At 37.9% G+C, this 22,360-nt stretch overlaps 1 protein-coding gene across 1 annotated transcript; it reads right to left on the bottom strand.

Annotated features, from left to right (window-relative positions):
• Window positions 1-269: 269 nt before the first annotated feature.
• Window positions 270-20,681, bottom strand: LOC127647147 (hexosaminidase D-like). Its single transcript, XM_052131226.1, has 14 exons — window positions 20,474-20,681; window positions 19,953-20,084; window positions 19,559-19,832; window positions 19,356-19,465; window positions 19,133-19,220; window positions 16,995-17,159; window positions 12,881-13,064; window positions 11,733-11,804; window positions 9,068-9,272; window positions 7,247-7,329; window positions 7,051-7,126; window positions 3,067-3,162; window positions 1,296-1,385; window positions 270-1,190 (listed from the first exon to the last, which is right to left on the bottom strand). The coding sequence occupies exons 2-14, from the start codon at window positions 20,030-20,032 to the stop codon at window positions 992-994; spliced, it is 1,722 nt and encodes a 573-aa protein (XP_051987186.1). The 5' UTR covers window positions 20,033-20,084; window positions 20,474-20,681; the 3' UTR covers window positions 270-991.
• Between the last annotated feature and the right edge of the window lie 1,679 nt (window positions 20,682-22,360).

The following is a 22,360-nucleotide window of genomic DNA, read 5'->3' on the forward strand; positions in this document are numbered from 1 at the left end:
CTGTTGGTTGCCAAGGTAACATAGAGTCTTAGACCTAAGTTAGCCTGGGGGTAAGGTGTCTAATTTTTTTGGTCTAAATTAAGTCAGTCTTTACTTTTGTGAAACTGTCTAAATTGCATTAGACTAGTCTATGAGCAAATTTTAGACTTGTCTAACACTATAGACCGGTCTAAAATAGCTTTGTGAAACCGGCTGCAGGGCAGGGAATCATGGGAAGTGTAGTCCAGGGTGAAAGAGATGACAGATGCTAAACACAAAGAAAACTCTGGTTTCTTTTTTTATTGTAAATTTTCATACCCAAAAAAAACACATAAAGAAAACATATCCAGCATACTTTGTTGAGTATTTATATATTGAAATAAAGATAAAATCTAATGTATGCTCCCAAGACCAAAAGTAATGCCACCAGGTTTCAGTTTTAAAGTGTTCTGTAGTAAAAGCTTCTGCAGTTAATGGAAAATTGTTGAAACAGTACAATAAAAGTGTTTTACTTTTAACTGAGGCTCTCAGTTGTCTGTATGACATAAGTGATTGCTCTTAGAACTACAAAAGTAAGTATTTGTATATTCCTGAAAGTAAAAAATGTATAAAATACTAACATTTAAAAGCTGAAACTTCATAGCGTTCCATCATTATTATATTAACAATAGAAAGACTGTATGTACCAATTTTACTGTACTCACGTACCAGTAAGGATAATAATTAACAGTATTTTCTAAAATAATTAAACTGGAATAAATATGAAACATATCTAACAATGAGTAGTAAGGTAAGACCACTTCTTAAAGAAGTAGATCCATTATTGTAATTAGGCAGCATCTGCATTTATAGAATTCGACAAATCTAAATAATATATGCATCTTTTCCAACAATGGCTTCAGGAAAAATAGAACATCCCTAAATTGGGAAAAAAATCCCTCATATTTAGAGTTTTCAATGCAGCAATCCACTCTTGGAACTTGGAATACCCTTCCTGACCTATTCTCTTGTTTCATCTCATTTTCAAGGAATCCATTTTTGGCTGTCCATTGAGTTTAATGATTCGTTCAACATCAATCACCATTTTATGAAGTCTTTCTATGTGCTCATTGACATTCTCTTCCAACCACTCCTCTAAAGTGTCTGGGTAGAAAATAGCTTCCATGCTTCGCCTGAAAGTCAGCAAAAAGGAATCCCATTCATCCAGCAATCTGACAACGCCAAAGAAAGAAAAGAAAATATGTATCAGTTAATGCACCTGCAGACAGTGACATTCCCAAATAAACAAGTAATAATGAGAGTGCTAAAAATCCTACTTTATCAGCGAATCTCTGAAAAATCCAAGATTTCGAGGGTTTGCAAAGTTGCGTTTGCGATTATAAGAACTGAATGATCCCCTGATGTGGCTGCATGACACCAAACAAACAAAATGTTAGTCAGCAGTAAGTTCAAAACAAAGAATTTAATGAAGGAGAATAAATATCTTCCTATGCTCTATGTACAGTTGAAGTCAGAAGTTAACATACACCTTAGCCAAATATCTTTAAACATATTTTTTCACAATTCCTGACATTTAATCGTAGAAAACGTTCCCTGTTTTATGTCAGTTAGGATCACTACTTTATTTTAAGAATGTGAAATGTCAGAATAATAGTAGAGAGAATGATTTCTTTCAGCTTTTATTTCTTTCATCACATTCCCAGTGGGTCAGAAATGTACATACACTTTGTTAGTATTTGGTAACATTGCCTTTAAATAGTTTAACTTGGGTCAAACATTTTGGGTAGCCTTCCACAAGCTTCTCACAATAAGTTGCTGGAATTTTGTCCCATTCCTCCAGACAGAACTGGTGTAACGGAGTCAGGTTTGTAGGCCTTTTTCAGGAATGTGGTCAGGGCTTTGTGGTGGCCACTCCAATACCTTGACTTTGTTGTCCTTAAGCCATTTTGCCACAACTTTGGAGGTATGCTTGGGGTCATTGTCCATTTGGAAGACCCAATTGTGACTGAGCTTTAACTTTCTGGCTGATGTCTTGAGATGTTGCTTCAATATATCCACATCATTTTCCTTCCTCATGATGCCCATTTATTTTGTGAAGTGCACCAGTCCCTCCTGCAGCAAAGCACCCCCACAACCTGATCCATGCTTCACGGTTGGGATGGTGTTCTTCGGCTAGCAAGCTTCATCCCTTTTCCTCCAAACATAACGATGGTCATTATGCCCAAACAGTTCAATTTTTGTTTCATCAAACCAGAGGAAATTTCTCCAAAAGTAAGATCTTTGTCCCCATGTGTCGATATAGGACTCATTTTGCTGTGGATATAGATACTTGTCCACCTGTTTCTTCCAGCATCTTCACAAGATCCTTTGCTGTTGTTCTGGGATTGATTTGCACTTTTCGCACCAAACTACGTTCATCTCTAGGAGACAGAATGAGTCTCCTTCCTGAGCGGTATGATGGCTGTGTGGTCCCATAGTGTTTATATTTGTGTACTATTGTTTGTACAGATGAACGTGGTACCTTCAGGTGTTTGGAAATTGCTCCCAAGGATGAACTAGACTTGTGGAGGTACACACGTTTTTTTCCTTTTGATTTTCCCATGATGTCAAGCAAAGAGGCACCAAGTTTGAAGATACATCCACAGGTAGATACATTAAAATACATCCACAGGTACACCTCCAATTGACTCCAATTAGCCTATCAGAAGCTAATTGGCTAATTGTCTAAAGGTATGACAAAATTTTCTGGAATTTTCCAAGCTGTTTAAAGGCACAGTTAACTTAGTGTATATAAACTTCTGACCCACTGGAATTGTGATTTAGTCAATTAAAAGTGAAACAATCTGTCTGTAAACAATTGTTGGAAAAATTACTCATGTCATGCACAAAGTAGGTAAAACGACTTGCCAAAACTATTGTTTGCTAATATTACATCTGTGGAGAGTTAAAAAATTTGTTTTAATGACTTCAACCAAAGTGTATGTAAACGTCTGACTTCAACTGTAAATGCTGTTTGAGGGCACATTTGTCTAATGGGTTATTCACTGCAAATCATTTTCAGAGACAAACAGACTGTGAATCACTTACTAGTTTTTCATGATCTTTTCAATGGAAATCTCGAGGTTGTTGTTGATCTTGCTCACCATGTCATAAATGTCTGAGCCTGGAAAGGATGTACCTTTACTGCAGAACATCAAAAAAAGTGACTCAAACTATGAAATGCAATACATCAATCCAGTCCAACAGCTTACAGCATATATAGTATATTGATATGTAAACTTGCAGGAAATGGTGCCAGTTGTGTGTCCTCATGACTTGCTACTGACAATATTCAACATTTGACTGTTTTGCGAGTAATGCAAATGTTTTTATTTAAACCCAGACACATTTCAAATGTAACCAGGTTGACCCAAATCATGTTTTAAAAATTTAATGATTACCATTACCATTAAAAATAAGCATACCGAAATTGAGTGATACGGCTAGAATTTGGTTCAACTATTTAATACAGTAAATTCCTAACTTAAATATGATTTCTTAAAAGGTTAAGCAGTAATATTATTACATGAAATTAAAAAATATATATATTTATAAATAAACATTTTATGCACAAAAGGCCAACCTAGTCTCAGAATGAATGGTACTGTAACTATATATTTGCAAACTGACATTTACGCTTTGCGCTCCCCATTTCGTTAAAGATTCCTGGTGAAATTAATACTAGAGGCAATACAATATCAAGGTAAATCTGTTGCAAAACTCGAGAGCTAGTAGATTTTAATTTTAAAAACGTGTACTATAAATAGAGTTAAAATGAACACTCACGGCAACAACGTAAATGCTTGTAAAATAAAAAATAATAGCTGACACTTGTGATCTGCACCCAGACAAAGAACAGCGTTGGCTCTGTTGCGTGACGTCATCGCGTTCTAGGATGATCCATTTTGATTGGTCCGGCATCAGTTGTTCCAGCTCTTAATACACACCTGTACACCATCCAACTTTTGCACATGTCCAGAGTTGCACTTTAATTCATTGTCACCTGGCTGCTACCTCAATAACTGCTATGTCCATAGAACGTAGTATGTTCTCATAGTATGTTATGTTTATATTTAGCATTTTAGAAACTGTCATCTTTTTGCAATATTCATTACAAATGTGCACTGGTCTCTTACTGTGCCCATTGTCCTGTTCCTTTAGTAATTTATGGTACTGTCCCGTACTTTTTGCACACGTTTGCTCGTGCACTTTATATAGGTATGTTATTTAGTCTGTGTAGTCTCATGTGGTTCTGTGTTTGTCCTAAGTTGTTTTATGTAGCACCATGGTTCTGGAGGAACGTTGTCTCATTTCACTGTGTACTGCACTAACTGTATATGGTTGAACGACAATAAAAACCACTTGACTTGACTTGACTTGTGATTGGTCATAATTTCACTGGCCCCAGCCCTGCTCAACACCGGTAGCCTGTGCTCTATTGCTTCTGGCTTTACAACTGCACAAGTGAGTTTTGCTACAGGTTTTGCGCTAAAGTTGTTCCAAATGTCAAGGCGGGAAGATTTGAAATTGCAGTGTCAGATTTGAGAGGTTGCAACTGCCAATTTGTGGTTGTATTGTGAAAGTGAATTAAAGTACAAAAGTAACTATGTAATACAAGTCGTTATAGTTATATGAATGTCATTTTACACATTTGTGACTATTTGTCTGCAACTCTGAATTCAAAATACAGGTTTTTAATTATTGTCTACTATAGACGTTTTTAACTATCATCTTCAGATTTTTAGCTTACAAGTTTTCATATCAGGCTGTTGGAGTAAATTTCAACTAACAAAAATAAATATTTGTAGTATACAGGTGAAACTCGAAAAATTAGAATATCGTGCAAAAGTTCATTAATTTCAGTAATTCAACTTAAAAGGTGAAACTAATATATTATATAGACACATTACAAGCAAAGTAAGATATTTCAAGCCTTTATTTGATATAATTTTGATGATTATGGCTTACAGCTTATGAAAACCCCAAATTCAGAATCTCAGAAAATTAGAATATTGTGAAAAGGTTCAGTATTGTAGGCTCAAAGTGTCACACTCTAATCAGCTAAACACCTGCAAAGGGTTCCTGAGCCTTTAAATGGTCTCTCAGTCTGGTTCAGTTGAATTCACAATCATGGGGAAGACTGCTGACCTGACAGTTGTGCAGAAAACCATCATTGACACCCTCCACAAGGAGGGAAAGCCTCAAAAGGTAATTGCAAAAGAAGTTGGATGTTCTCAAAGTGCTGTATCAAAGCACATTAATAGAAAGTTAAGTGGAAGGGAAAAGTGTGGAAGAAAAAGGTGCACAAGCAGCAGGGATGACCGTAGCCTGGAGAGGATTGTCAGGAAAAGGCCATTCAAATGTGTGGGGAGCTTCACAAGGAGTGGACTGAGGCTGGAGTTACTGCATCAAGAGCCACCACACACAGACGGGTCCTGGACATGGGCTTCAAATGTCAAACGTCTTACCTGGGCTAAAGAAAAAAAGAACTGGTCTGTTGCTCAGTGGTCCAAAGTCCTCTTTTCTGATGAGAGCAAATTTTGCATCTCATTTGGAAACCAAGGTCCCAGAGTCTGGAGGAAGAATGGAGAGGCACACAATCCAAGATGCTTGAAGTCCAGTGTGAAGTTTCCACAGTCTGTGTTGGTTTGGGGAGCCATGTCATCGGCTGGTGTTGGTCCACTGTGCTTTATTAAGTCCAGAGTCAACGCAGCCGTCTACCAGGACATTTTAGAGCACTTCATGCTTCCTTCAGCAAACAAGCTTTATGGAGATGCTGACTTCATTTTTCAGCAGGACTTGGCACCTGCCCACACTGCCAAAAGTACCAAAACCTGGTTCAATGACCATGGTATTACTGTGCTTGATTGGCCAGCAAACTCGCCTGACCTGAACCCCATAGAGAATCTATGGGGCATTGCCAAGAGAAAGATGAGAGACATGAGACCAAACAATGCAGAAGAGCTGAAGGCCGCTATTGAAGCATCTTGGTCTTCCATAACACCTCAGCAGTGCCACAGGCTGATAGCATCCATGCCACGCCGCATTGAGGCAGTAATTAATGCAAAAGGGGCCCAAACCAAGTACTGAGTACATTTGCATGATTATACTTTTCAGAGGGCCGACATTTCTGTATTTAAAATCCTTTTTTTTTAATTGATTTCATGTAATATTCTAATTTTCTGAGATTCTGAATTTGGGGTTTTCATAAGCTGTAAGCCATAATCATAAAAATTATATCAAATAAAGGCTTGAAATATCTTACTTTGCTTGTAATGAGTCTATATAATATATTAGTTTCACCTTTTAAGTTGAATTACTGAAATTAATGAACTTTTGCACGATATTCTAATTTTTCGAGTTTCACCTGTAAGTCCTCAAATTCAAATCTACAAGCTCTCCAGTTCTGCAACAGATTTACCTTCGTACACAATTATTCCATTGTGATTAACTACCACGGTAGCTATCCTGATAGAGATGTTTGGACTTTGAACCCTGAAATACCCAGTTTGAGATCAGCCAAGCACGCAAGTTGACATGTGAGGCGTGTGTCAAACATGAGATGACATAGTTGCTTCAGAAAACGGTTAGGTTTAGGCGTTGGTTTAGGTCTGTTTTGTGTCTACCTCTCATTTAAATTTAGATCACTATTGGTTAAGTTTAGGCAAAAAATCTTTGGTTAGGGAGGCACATTTTACTCATTAAACCTCCATCTAATTTTCACCTGAAAAACCTTGTCGGACCACGACATATTTTCACTCGCTTTTGGCACCACCACTGGGAAACTGCGGTCAAACGTCTTATTACACATTTGACCGCAGTTTTCCAGTGGGGGGCGCCAAAAGCGAGTGAAAATCTCAGTTTGAGAGTACGTAATTTCGTTTAGCAAAAATGTTGCCATGGTCACTTAATCTTCCTGAGATCAAGCCGCCAATGGGACTGTTTCCATTACATCCCTGATCAAGACATCAAAATAATGTTTGCCACCATTGACATATAAACAGCCAAGGAAAACCAGGCACAATTTCATACCAATCGTTTGTGTCAAGTTGAATTTCGCAGCCTAGGATGCGTTGTATCTCACTCCGTGCCATTTCATTAAATGAACCTAATGCACACACAAAACACAACAGCATTATCTTACTCTATTTTATTGTACACATAAAGCAGTCGTGTAGTAACACATAGTACCCATAACCTCCTGAAGTAAAATGATGTGAACGCTCACCATATTTCAATGTCTGAAGACAAACAGCCAAAGATGGGATGGCCACTGGGAGCAGCTCACACAACACAGTGTGATGCTCATACCTTAAACATGCATTGTTTTTAATTAACTTCACGTTCAATATCAATGACCACATTCATATCTCAATATTATGAACACGATTATAAGGGCGAATCTCACAAAATACATTTTGGGGTAAAATTAAGGTGTAACTCTTTATTTAAAATGTGTGTTTATTAACATTATTAAAAGCAGTAGGTATCATACACAAACAATGACCAATGACCTTTAACTAAATGTATTAGTCTGGTTTAATGTTAATGCTGCACTATGGAAATTGGTGCTCTCTAGTGACATCCGTGGTTGAAACAATTTGTCTTTTACAAAGAGAACAGGCGGCTCTCCTCAATCACCACCAGTTACCAGTATATTTTAGTATGATTGTTCAAGTTTTTTAATGATGGACTGGTTGAATTAATGAAAAATAAAGCACACCCGAGGTGATAATGTGGCCATGACGCGCAGCGGAGCAATGTAAGCTTCAACAATGCTAACAGAAAACATATCCAAGAATTATAGCAAATAAACTTCGCCAAACAATTAACAGATCCATCCAGACAGCAGTGATGCTGCCCTGAACTGTGTGACTGACTGAACAGTGTACTGTAGTTTCCCCAGCATGAACATGTGACAGCTGGTGCTTCTTTTCTGTGCTTACGGACATATCATAAAGCCTGCGATTTCACACCAAATCTGACCAGAATGCTCAAATTACAAATGACAAATTAAATTTTTATAAGCGTAGTGAATCGGGGTAAGGTAGGAACACTGTTTTGAGCACTATTTTTTATGCACTCCATTAATAATGGCATTTTGTTCATTTTTATCCAAAAGATCTTCCGTAGCGCAGCTTTAATTTATAAATAAAGTATTGTTCATTGTTAGTTCAAGCTAATTCATAATGCATTAACTTATGTTAACATATACAACTTTTAAAGGAATATTCCGGGTTCAATACAAGTTTAATCGACAACATGTGTGGGATAATGTTGATTATCACAAAAATGCATTCAGACTCATCCCTCTTTTTCTTTAAAAAAAGCAAAAATCGAGGTTTCAGTGAGGAGCTTACAATGGAAGTGAATGGGGGACAATTTTTGGAGGGTTTAAAGGCAGAAATGTGAAGATGATAATTTTATAAAAACACTTGCATTCATTCTTTTGTTAAAACGTGTATATTATTTTAGCTGTCAAGTTGTTTAAATCAGTGTGTTTACGCTCGTTTAAGGGTTTACGGCATTGAATCTTAATGGCAACGAAGTTGTAAAATTGGCTATAACTTCACACAGAAAAGGTTAGTAAGAATTAGCTCACACTAAAATCATGTTAACATGCATATTGTTTATGTCTTGTGGCTATGCTTTTGAAACATTGAGTATTTTAATGTTTACAGATTGGCCCCCATTCACTTGCACTGTAGCGTAAGTGACTCACCGTAAGCCAGATTTTTTTATTTCTTTATTTTATTTTAAGAAAAGGAGGGAAAAGTCAAAATTATGTTTTGTGGTTAATCTCATTATGCCACAAATGCTGAAGATTTCATGTTAAAAATTAACCTTTTTGTAATGTGTTACCAAACAATGTTACCATGTCATGAATCTTAGACAAATAAATAAATACTCATTTATAATGTAACCTACTCATTTGAAAAACAATAGATAAAAAAATGTGTTTTGTAGCTCTGGTGGATGCTTAACCCATTCCCAGTTTGTGTGTTTTTAAAGATTGCGTGTTTGATGGTTAAAAAAGGACAGTACTTACCTCTGCCAGCCAGTCACTGTAATACCTTGGAAGCTAATAGACTTGTACTGCGGCATTGAAGCAATGACTTCCTGCCACTGCAGATGGTTTTTTAAGTGGTGATCTATTGGAGTCCATCTCTGGTCAATTCCAGAGGCTCCTTTAAAGGCACTAGCAAACCACACACCTTTAAATCCAGCCTGCTCATACTTGGAGATTAGGTTACCTTTAAATACAAAGTACATATGTACATTCAAAATCAAGAAATTAATTATAATATGGTTTGTTTGACAAATAAAGTATTTTAATTAATTATCTAATGAATTCTATGAAGTATAATTTTTTATAATTTAGGGAATTATTCATTATTAATTTAGGAAATAATAGTATTTTTAATATTATTAAAATATAAAAAACATTTACATATTTAAAGTCAATATGAAATGACTTTCACAGCCAATTTTCTTGTGTCATCTGATGCATTTTCCAAATAGGATATTTTGGCAAGAAAAGAAAAATAATGATGTGACTTAATTTTATCCAAAAGGAATTTATTAGATTGTGAAAAGTGGGTGTTAAGCCCAAAGTATACTTGGGTGTTGATGCGAACACTTAGCATGCGCGTACAGTCGAATGCCAGCCATTCAAAGTATACTCCATTTGCATACACAGGCAGTTCCTGCATGTGCCAACCACCAGTTTCATGAGACACAATTTCTCTTCGGGAGTTTAGACCCATATGATGTCCTTATATTCCTTCAGACTCAAGTTGTACAAATTCAGGTATTTCCTGATCTCTTCACACATGTGCTCTTCACGTGCACATCCACTGTTGTTTCCATCTTTGTCTCCTGCTGTTTACCAGCGATTGCATCTTCTTCTAGTACTTCATTGTGACAACAACAGCTCCAAAGTGAGTATTGCCACCTATAGTGGACCCACTAATTTGTGCAAATAGTTTCTCATGCGTGCGCATACTGCACGTTCAGAGTACGAGCAGTTAGAAAAATCAGGGCTCACATGTTCAGTGACAGAGCACTCTGCTGATGACAAAATTTGCATTGTGCTTTCTGTATGTATATGCCAAGCATTCGTGTCTGACTGAAGTCTACACTGATGAGCCAAAGCATTATGACCACCTGCCTAATATGATGTTGGTCCTGCACGTGCCGCCAAAACAGCGTCAACCCGCTGAGGCATAGACTCTGCAAAACCCCTGAAGATGGCCCGTAGTATCTGGCACCAAGAAATTAGCAGCAGATCCTTTAAGTCCTGTAAGTTGCGAGGTGGAGTGGTTGGACTGGTTGGTCCAGCACATCCCACAGATGCTCAGTTAGATTGAGATCTGAGGAATTTGGAGCTCAGGGCAACAGCTTGAACTATTCATCATGTTACTCAAACCATTTCTGAACATTGTGTGCAGTGGCCACTGCTATCAAGGAATACCACTGCCATGAAGGGGTGTACCTGGTCTGCAACTATGTTTAGGTAGGTCCAAATGAATGATGAGCATCACACTCCCTCCACTGGCTTGTCGTCTTCCCAAAATGCATTCTGGTACTTCCCCAGGTAAATGACGAACACGTACACGGCTGTCCACATGATGTTAAAGAAAACGGGACTCACCGGACCAAGCAACATTCTTCAACTGCTCCAAGGTCCAGTTCCGATGCTCCCGTGCCAATTGTAGGCACTTTTGACGGTGGACAGTTGTCATCATGGGCACTCTGACTGGTCTGTGTGACTTATCTTCTGACTCATTCCTCCCATAACCATCATTAAAACTTTCTGTGACTTGTGCCACAGAAGACCTTCTGTCAGTTCGGACCAGACGGGATAGCCTTCGTTGCCCTCGCGCATCGATGAGCCTAGGGTGGCCAACACCATGTCTCCAGTTTGTCCCTCCTTGAACCACTGTCGGTAGGTACTAACCACAGCTGACCGGGAGCACACCACAAGCCTTGCCCCTTCAGAGATGCTCTGACCCAGTCATCTGACCATTACAATTTGTCCCTTGTCAAAGTCGCTCAGGTCTTTACTCCTGCCCATTTCTCCTACATTCAACAAGTTGACAAGTAGAACTGATTATTTGCTTACCATCTAATCTACCCAGACCTTAACATATGGCCTTGTTAGGATATGATCAATGTTATTCACGTCCCCTGTGAGTGGTCATAATGTTTTGGCTCATCAGTGCAAAGGGGGTTGAAAAAGTAAGATGAAGGATTTATGACATCAGCCGGAAAGGAAAATAATTTCAGAGGCAGAACAAGTTATGATCAAACTGTCATATTCCCTGTTGTCTTTTGTTTTTGTGCTTTTATGTTGGAATTCTTGTTTAGTTTCCGGTGTTAGTTTTGAAGTCCTTGTAGTTTTGTTCCTTGATTGATTCTCCCTGATTGCTTCCCCAGGTGTTCCTTGTTTTCCCTTGTGTATTTAAGCCCTTGTTTTCCCTGTTTCCTTTGTCAGTTTTTGCATGTTTTGTCTGTGCTAGGTTCCCTGCGTTTTGCGTTTCCTTTTATTCTGCGTTAGCTTGTTTATTTTTAAGTTTAATAAACCTGCGTGTAGATTCCTTGCCACACAAACATTTTGATGAAAAAGTAAGAAACTTTTTTTTTTCTAATAGGTTCAATTTCTAATTCATGTTGGCTTTATAGTCATTATAATACATAAAACAAGTCCTTACCAATCTCACCCACGTCCATGTTGGGAAGGTAGTTCCAAATCATGGGGGATGCAATATTTTGCAAACCTGATTCTAAAAAGGGACCAAAAAAGCAGATACATTATTGGACTTTTTCAGCTTTTTTTGGATTTATGAAACTTTCAAGGTGCACCAAGTTACCTTTTCCACTGTAAAAAGTTTTACCCCTAAAGAAATGAGTATTACTTTGACAAATATGTTTAAAGCGATGTACACTTCCACACTCAAAAATTATTTTGCCTATTTATCAGATTTACGCATTTTAATTTCATAACCAATCAGATTGAATTGTGTGATTTTTAACAAAATTAAATAAATGAAACTTAAAATATATACATAGTTTTATTATATTTTGCTAAAGATTACTCAATTCAATTGGAAGGAAAATTGTCATGAAACTGAAATGTGTCAATTAAAAAAAAGACTAGAAAAAACTATTTGAGTATTGAACGGGTCACCCCTTCCTGACCAGCCACATATTCCTCACTTTATCTTGGTAATCTCTCCTGTTATCGGACACTTTTGATTGTAGAACAAATTAATAATTGATGACAAATACACATGCAAATGCATTCTGCATTAGCATCAATAACCGACAATATTTGCGTGATGACCATCAACCGACAGCCTGAATGTCAATATAGCACAATACAACCTATTGTCTATTTTATATATACTATTTATATTGTAAACTGTGTATTACATATAGTGTGTATGTGTATTCTATATTGTGTGTATTGTATACTTTACATTATATATTATTATTATTTGTAATGCTGAAAAACACTAAATGTCAGTATAAAATCCAAGTTGTATTGGATAGCGAAATCTGACCAAACAAATTCACTATGTGAACCTTTAAGAAAATCTTTTGTATTTAAGTATTGCAGGTTATTACACATTTGTTAGTTTAAATAAACAATGCTGAAGTCATGTTTTCTTTTACTGTAACAAGGTTTAGCATTTTACTCATTCCCATAAAGAGCACAGAAATACACACAGTAATGTGTGTAATAGCTGTAACTGTTCAGCACTAAATAATAACATGTCAGCATCACACTGGTTTCTCAGACCCCTGTGGTTTACTTAATGGCAAAAACTAACATCAAAGACAAACTGTCTTATTATACCTTGCATAGAGTTGGAGTTAAGTTTCCTAAGCATGTCATCCCACAAGATTAGCTTGATTTTTGGCCTCGTCTCTTTCATGAAACGCCCCACTGCCGTTACATGATTCAGAAACAACTTTCCCATGTCTCCATTGTTGGCTTCCAACCAGCGTTTTGAATCTTCGCTTTCACCCAGGACACGTACCTACATGTATTACATCAACAGCTGGCATACGTTTATATTTTCACATAAGGTTAAAAGGATTGTTCAACTAACTCATGTTGTTCCAAACCCAAAGTGACTTCCTCTCTTCCGTTGTTGGAGAAGGTACTTCGAAACTGTAGCTTCTCAAGCAACAAGCTACACTTATCTTAAAGTACAGTAGTTAAACAACAGTCGAGCTGCTCTTAACGTAAAGCACAGTATTTAAACAACAGTCGAGCCGCACTTAACATAAAGCACAGTAGTTAAACAACAGTCGAGCCGCTCTTAACGTAAAGCACAGTAGTTAAACAACAGTCGAGCCGCTGTTAACGTAAAGCACAGTAGTTAAACAACAGTCGAGCCGCTCTTAACGTAAAGCACAGTAGTTAAACAACAGTCGAGCCGCTCTTAACGTAAAGCACAGTAGTTAAACAACAGTCGAGCCGCTCTTAACGTAAAGCACAGTAGTTAAACAACAGTCGAGCCGCTCTTAACGTAAAGCACAGTAGTTAAACAACAGTCGAGCCGCTCTTATCTTAAAGCACAGTAGTTAAACAACAGTCGAGCCGCTCTTATCTTAAAGCACAGTAGTTAAACAACAGTCGAGCCGCTCTTATCTTAAAGCACAGTAGTTAAACAACAGTCGAGCAGCTCTTATCTTAAAGCACAGTAGTTAAACAACAGTCGAGCCGCTCTTATCTTAAAGCACAGTAGTTAAACAACAGTCGAGCCGCTCTTATCTTAAAGCACAGTAGTTAAACAACAGTCGAGCCGCTCTTATCTTAAAGCACAGTAGTTAAACAACAGTCGAGCCGCTCTTATCTTAAAGCACAGTAGTTAAACAACAGTCGAGCCGCTCTTAACTTAAAGTACAGTAGTTAAACAACAGTCGAGCCGCTCTTAACGTAAAGCACAGTATTTAAACAACAGTCGAGCCGCACTTAACGTAAAGCACAGTAGTTAAACAACAGTCGAGCCGCTCTTAACGTAAAGCACAGTAGTTAAACAACAGTCGAGCCGCTGTTAACGTAAAGCACAGTAGTTAAACAACAGTCGAGCCGCTGTTAACGTAAAGCACAGTAGTTAAACAACAGTCGAGCCGCACTTAACGTAAAGCACAGTAGTTAAACAACAGTCGAGCCGCTGTTAACGTAAAGCACAGTAGTTAAACAACAGTCGAGCCGCTGTTAACGTAAAGCACAGTAGTTAAACAACAGTCGAGCCGCTCTTAACGTAAAGCACAGTAGTTAAACAACAGTCGAGCCGCTGTTAACGTAAAGCACAGTAGTTAAACAACAGTCGAGCTGCTGTTAACGTAAAGCACAGTAGTTAAACAACAGTCGAGCCGCTCTTAACGTAAAGCACAGTAGTTAAACAACAGTCGAGCCGCTCTTAACGTAAAGCACAGTAGTTAAACAACAGTCGAGCCGCTTTTAACTTAAACTACAGTAGATAAACAACAGTCGAGCCACTCTTATCTTAAAGCACAGTAGTTAAACAACAGTCGAGCCGCTTTTAACTTAAACTACAGTAGATAAACAACAGTCGAGCCGCTTTTAACTTAAACTACAGTAGATAAACAACAGTCGAGCCGCTCTTAACTTAAAGTACAGTAGTTAAACAACAGTCGAGCCGCTGTTAACGTAAAGTACAGTAGTTAAACAACAGTCGAGCCGCTCTTAACGTAAAGCACAGTAGTTAAACAACAGTCGAGCCGCTCTTAACGTAAAGCACAGTAGTTAAACAACAGTCGAGCTGCTGTTAACGTAAAGCACAGTAGTTAAACAACAGTCGAGCTGCTCTTAACGTAAAGTACAGTAGTTAAACAACAGTCGAGCCGCTCTTAACGTAAAGCACAGTAGTTAAACAACAGTCGAGCCGCTCTTAACGTAAAGCACAGTAGTTAAACAACAGTCGAGCCGCTTTTAACTTAAACTACAGTAGATAAACAACAGTCGAGCCACTCTTATCTTAAAGCACAGTAGTTAAACAACAGTCGAGCCGCTTTTAACTTAAACTACAGTAGATAAACAACAGTCGAGCCGCTTTTAACTTAAACTACAGTAGATAAACAACAGTCGAGCCGCTCTTAACTTAAAGTACAGTAGTTAAACAACAGTCGAGCCGCTCTTATCTTAAAGCACAGTAGTTAAACAACAGTCGAGCCACTCTTATCTTAAAGCACAGTAGTTAAACAACAGTCAAGCTACTCTTTTGAAAAAGCAGTTAGCTACACTACAAGCAAATCAAAGTAGCTAACTGCATTGAAGCTATTTAAAGAAGCAAATATATCTTTAGATGTATAAAATCGGATTATATTATTTAATTCTACAATCAGTTCTGAGTTATATATTTATGTAGGCTGACATAAACAAGGGTTTTATAACAGTAACTGTAGTCTAACTATGGTATTTGGAGTAAAACCATATGTGGCAGGGCGGAGGGCGGGCCGGTCGTGATCCTACACACCCTGCAATCAACCTTTATACCTCGGAGGCTTGATCCAGGATCATGACCCGGCCACGCCCTCCCACACCATAGTAACCACAAAATGAACCATGGTTACTACAGTCGTGGTTACTACAATATTACCATAGTTACACCATGGTTTATTTTCATAAGGTTAAACAGAGTGACAAAATGAAACTGAACATAAATATAAACTTAAACACTAATAAAACACCTATTTTATATAACCGTACCAAAACACGTTTAGAAACAGCAGTAATACACTAAACATTTCTCTTAAAAAAAAAAGAAGGCAAACTCCTTTTAAAGGAACAGTTCACCCAAAAATTCTCTCATCATTTACTCACCCTCATGCCATTCCAGATGTGCATGACTTTCTTTCATCTGCAGAACACAAATGAAGATTGTTAGAAGGAAATGTCTTGGATCTTCTTATGCAAGTGTATGGTGACCAAAACTCGGAAGCTCCAAAAAGCACATAAAGGCAGCATAAAAGTAATCCAAGAGACTCCAGTGCTTAAATCGATATGAGAGGTGTGGGTGAGAAACAGATAAATATTATAAGTCCTTTTTTACTATAAATCTCCGCTTTCACTTTCACTTCTTGTATTTCTGGCAATTTGCATTCTACATGCATATCGCCACCAACTGGGCAGGGACTAAAAAAGGACTTAAATATACATTTGTTTCTTACCAACACCTATCATATCGCTTCTGAAGACGTGGATTTAACCACTGGAGTCGTATGGATTACTTTTATGCTGCCTTTATGTGCTTTTGGAGCTTGAACATTTTGGACACAACTCATTTGCATTATGAGGACCTACAGAGCTGAGATATTCTTCTAAAACTTTTAGTTTGTGTTCAGCATAATGAAGAAAGTCATAAATATCTAGCATGAGGGTGATTAAATGATGAGATCATTTACATTTTTGGGTGAACTATCCCTTTAGGTTAGTAGTGTCGCTACTTTAATTTAACTACACCCCAACACTGCTCTCTTCAATGGAACAGAGGAAGTGTTAAGGCTCAGGTATAAGTTTTTATATGTGTGCCTTTTCGTCACGCACTTGATTCAGCTTTTCAAAATAAACTCTTGACCGTGAGCGCAAATGGTGCAAATGAGGACTGTCCACTTGTCTGGACAAACTGGGTCACATGCAGACAGGCTATTCGGACTGTGCTGATGATGAAAATTGCGTACCGGAACATGGAAAACCAAAGTGTACTTTGACCTTTAGCCAGTATGATGGTTTTAGTCACCATTCACTTTTTTTGCATATTTTTTTTTCCATGCACTTAAAGTGGATGGTGACTGATTCTTTTGTGTCCCATAAAAGAAAGCTAGCCAAACAGGATTGGAACGACATGAGGGTGAGTAAATGATGACAGTTACTGCAGCACTGTAATCTAAATCACACAACCTTTGAACTGGTTTACAAAGGATAAGAATACACCAACCTCATCAGCACCGATGTGGAACCATTTTGCTTCTGGGTGCTTCCTCATAACCTGTGTTAACATTTCTTTAACAAGATCCAGGCTTCCTGGGGCCAGAGAGTTTAGGCTATTGGGATACTCAGCCACTTCTCTCAAGCTGAAATACTTCTGGTGTTTTAAGACAAACTACAGAGAAAACAGAAGTGTGAGCAGGAGTGTTAAACCTGCAAAATAAAGCTGAGTGAAAGCACATCTGAATGATTTTGTTAAAACACCTCCCACAAAAACCACTACATCTAAAAAGTAGCTAATACTGTATTTCAGGAGTTTCGGTTTTCAGGACAGTTTTACACATTAAACATATTCATGTTTAATATTGGGTTAGGTTAGGGGATGTTTAGGTTAGGGTAAGTTTGATACATGCTTCATTAATTGTTTTATAAACATCATCAATAAAGTTGATACTTTTTTCAATATATTTGAATATTTGCTTAAATTTTGGTCTGTTATAATCCGTTACATGTTTTTGTCATTTTGCACATTATCGTCAACCAAAACACGTGATTTTCGTAAAATCCATTATATGCGAATTTAGAGTAAAATGTACTTCAATGAATGAATATGACACGATAGAATATTTTAATATTTTCTCAAATTAACCCCTTAAACTCTGTATATGTGACTGTATAGTTTATTTTGTTGTCCTACTACCACAGATCGAAAGATTTTCAAAAGAATCACTCATTTATGTAACAATCACTGCTGCTGTAAGCCCCAAATAACTAAAAACTTTATATCTGATTTTACCTTAGGCTGTTTTCTAAAATATTAGCCATTTTTTTACTTGTCTGTGAGCTTGCTTGGCTGAATAATCTAATGTTATATCTTAGATGTCCAGAACAAAATATGCCATTCTGTAGGAAAAGCATCAGAAAAATTAGTTTTTGACTATTGATGATAAACTGTTATACATCATCATGTATAACAAGAGGAGCTAAGGGGAGCTTTCTAATGACACTTAAATTGAGCTTCTAGTCCACTCAGAGGCCAAGATGTTCAATGTAATATTTGAGGTGGTGCATGAACTAAAAAGTAGACTGAATGTCTATGGACGAGCACATCTGTGAGGGCTAAAATGCATTATAGAGCGCCGCCTACATTTCAGATCTGTATATTGTGATGGAGAAAAAAAAAACCTTTTCAAAGTGAGCTAAAGTGAACAGATTCAGAATTACATGTTTACAAATTCAGGACAACAGCAACTATATATGTTGAGTGGTGGTGACGTAGTGGGCTAAAGCACATAACTGGTAATCATAAGGTTGCTGGTTCAATCCCCACAGCCGCTACCATTGTGTCCTTGAGCAAGGCACTTAACTCCAGGTTGTTCCGGGGGGACTGTCCCTGTAATAAGTGCACTGTAAGTCACTTTGGATAAAAGCGTCTGCCAAATGCATAAATGTAAATGTAAATATATATCATTTTTTTAATACTATCTGTTTATCTGTTGACCAATTTTGGGCATTTAGTCCACGGTATGTGTGAATGGTGAGCTTTTAAATTTGAGTGTGAAAAATTGCGGACGTCAGTCTAAAAATTATATCAGAGTTTAATAGGTCAAAGGATATTTTTTGTCAAAAGACAAAAATAATGTGTAAAATAACCCTCTGTCTAGGTGTACAGTAGCTATACAGTAACTATAACTAGCAACTTTATTACTGGCAGTGTTGCGCAAGTTATTAAATAAATAAATTAACTAATAATTACCAATTACTACTATAAAATTGTAATCAGATTTCTGACTTTCCCGTAATCACATTACTAGTTACTTTTAAGTAATTTTTTAGTTTTTCCACTCAACATATACGTCTAAATGTACTCCTTTGTTCATTGATTTGTTACGGGGCACACACCCTTTAGCCGTCACATACTGTATACATAATTCATGTATTAAAGGTGCACTCTGTATATTTTTTGTTTGTGGTCTTGTACTTTTGCGGTTACTGAGGATAAGCGAGTACTACTCAGCTGGTCATGCGATCCTAACATGGCAGCCCCCATGAGGGGACCCTCTCCATGAGGGGATTTGTTCAAATTGCTAATCCCAAGAATGAGTTATAGTGATAGAATAGCCACAAATTAGGTTCTTCTAAACTTGCCTCCAAGTGTCCGAACACCTGCACCAGAGGAATCAGCTCAAGATGGTGCCGTTTAGCCAGAGACTTAATTTCCTCTATATCTTCCGGACTTCTCCATTAACCACAAAATAAGGGATGAATATATAAAGAGACACAATCAAACAGGGAGAAAAGAGTCATCAAAAAGTCATCAAAATTCTGAATCTATTCACAGTCAATCAGACGCTCGGATTCAGAAACACACCTGTACGCAAAGCTTGATTTGAGTATTTCAAGTTCACCCTCATATGGGAACATATCCTCATATTCCAGTAATATCCCATTAGCGCCCAGAGATGCAATCAAAGGGAAGAGCTATAAGAGAAAATGTTCACTTAATGTTAAAAAACGAAACATTCAATGAGCAGCGTGTTTACGACACACCCGTTTGCATAGATCCATCCCCACCTGTTCAAGATATTTGACTTTGGGTGGGGCACCTTTCAAATCTAAATGGACAATCTGAAATGGAGTTGCCACTGAATTATCAGGCTCTTCTTCTTGCATTGACAGGACGTCCACTGGTTTCTCCGGCTGAACATTTAAGCTGTCTGGGTTTACTTGTTGGCCTGGTTCTTTTTTTAGTGGATCAATCTGATTATCCACCGGGAAACGGTGTTGAGCCCAGAAAGCACCACCTTGTCTGATTTGTTGGCTCTTTTCCTGAGTGCCACTGCTTGAGCTACAAATAAAAGATAAATTAACTGCAATGACAAACTTTTGGGGGGACATTTAAGCTTGATTTGAGTGATGCATGGATGTGCACGTGTAGATGGAGACCCATGTTAGGTGGAATCCTCACCTGGATCTAAATAAGTATTTCACCGTGGCAACAATCACCAAGCAGCCGACAATAAACCTCATCAACTTAAGATGGTTCATGTTTGTTTCTTTGAATGGGACAAAACTAAGCCAGGCAATAAAATCTGGTGACCTGCATAATACAAGATATGCATTGAAAATCACAGCACAAAACGACATGCATAACACCTGTTGCAAAAAAAAAATAATAATAATAATATAATAATAATAATAATAATTATTATTATTATATATATATATATATATATATATATATATATATATCAGTATATTTAATGCATGTTAAAAGTTTAACTAAACAAGACAAATTTGAAAACGCCATTTTCACAAAACCTGTTGTAATGTATTACATCGACAATCAACGTAGATTATAATAATACTTGCGTTTCATGCTTGCTATTTTTAATCAGTTCTAACATGCTCATCAATAGAAGATGGGTCGCTTTATAAATGTATGCATATTGTTATTACTCAAAGACAAAGGTCGAAATGTCTACTTACTTTGATAAAGAGCATTAATCTTATGGGTTAAAGGAGTTTAAAAGGTGTAAATGTTAGCCACACATTAACGTCCGCGTGTTGTTCCTTGGTAAAACACATCATCTGTGTGGTTGCAAAGTAAATCCTGACAAGCTCAACCTGTCTAACGTGACTTCCCTAAAACATCTTGTTTGCATGTGTAATTCACGCTGAATAAAGTCGAAAGGCAGGTATAAGCACCTGTACGCGCACCTGACAGTGACAGCAACGTTCACGTCACTTTTCGAAGCTTTACGGCACTTGGTTACCGTATTCTGTTGTATATATGGTAATACAAATAAGTCTGACCTCGATTCAAGGAATACTTTCCGAAGGTTTTCACAGCTTGATAAAATCACATTGTCTTTGTTTAGACTGTAAAATTATATTTTGAAATACGACATATAACCAGAGATTTTTAACCTCTGCGTTTTTACCATTGGAGACCCTGCTGAAAAATCCAGCTAAAACCAGCCTAAGCTGGTTGGCTGGTCTTAGCTGGTTTAAGATGGAAGTAGCTGGTTTTAGTTGGTCTCCCAGCCTGGCTTAGCTGGTTTTAGCTGGTCTCCAGCCTGGCTTAGCTGGTCAAGCTGGTCTCCCAGCCTGGACAAGTTGGTGGTCAGCTGGTCTCCCAGCCTGGCTTAGCTGGTCAAGCTGGTCTCCCAGCCTGGCTTAGCTGGTTTTAGCTGGTCTCCCAGCCTGGCTTAGTTGGTCAAGCTGGTCTCCCAGCTAACTAAGACCAGCTAAAACCAACACTGACCAGCTAAGACCAGCCTGACCAGCTAAAACCAGCTAAGACCAGCCTGGCCAGCTAAGACCAGCCTGACCAGCTAAGACCAGCTAAAACCAACACTGACCAGCTAAGACCAGCCTGACCAGCTAAAACCAACACTGACCAGCTAAGACCAGCCTGACCAGCTAAAATAGTGTTCAAAACCCCTCTAAAACCAGCCTGATAAACCAGCTATGACCAGGCTGGGAGACCAGCCAAAACCAGCCTGACCATCTTAGGCTGGTTTAAGCTGGATTTTTCAGCAGGGGAGATCGTTACCAAAGTATATAGCCTACAGTTGAAGTCAGAAGTTTACATAGACTTAGGTTGAAGTAATTAAAACTATTTTTTTTTAATCATTCAACAGATTTCATATTAGCAAACAATAGTTTTAGTAAGTCGTTAGAAAAGATAAATGCCTGAATGACAATTTCCAAATGCCTGAATGTACCACGTTCATCTGTACAAACAATAGTACGCAAGTATAAACACCATGGGACCATGCAGCCATCATACCGCTCAGAAAGGAGACACAATCTGTCTCATAGAGATGAACGTAGTTTGGTGCGAAAAGTGCAAATCAATCCCAGAATAACAGCAAAGGACCTTGTGAAGATGCTGGAGGAAACAGGTGGACAAGTATCTATATCCACAGTAAAACAAGTCCTATATCAACATAACCTGAAAGGCTGCTCGGCAAGGAAGAAGTCACTGCTCCAAAACTGCCATAAAAAATCCAGAATACAGTTTGCAAGTGCACATGGGGACAAAGATCTTACTTTTTGGAGAAATGTCCTCTGGTCTGATGAAACAAAAATTGAACTGTTTGGCCATAATGACCATCGTTATGTAAGGAGGTTAAAAGGTGACGCTTACTAGCCGAAGAACACCATCCCAACCGTGAAGCATGGATCAGGTTGTGGGGGTGCTTTGCTGCCGGAGGGACTGGTGCACTTCACAAAATAGATGACATCATGACGAAGGAAAATGATGTGGATATATTGAAGCAACATCTCAAGACATCAGCCAGGAAGTTAAAGCTCAGTCACAATTGGGTCTTCCAAATGGACAATGACCTCAAGCATACCTCCAAATTT

This window comes from Xyrauchen texanus, chromosome 8 (assembly GCF_025860055.1).
Source record: "Xyrauchen texanus isolate HMW12.3.18 chromosome 8, RBS_HiC_50CHRs, whole genome shotgun sequence".
Classification (NCBI taxonomy): Eukaryota; Metazoa; Chordata; class Actinopteri; order Cypriniformes; family Catostomidae; genus Xyrauchen; species Xyrauchen texanus.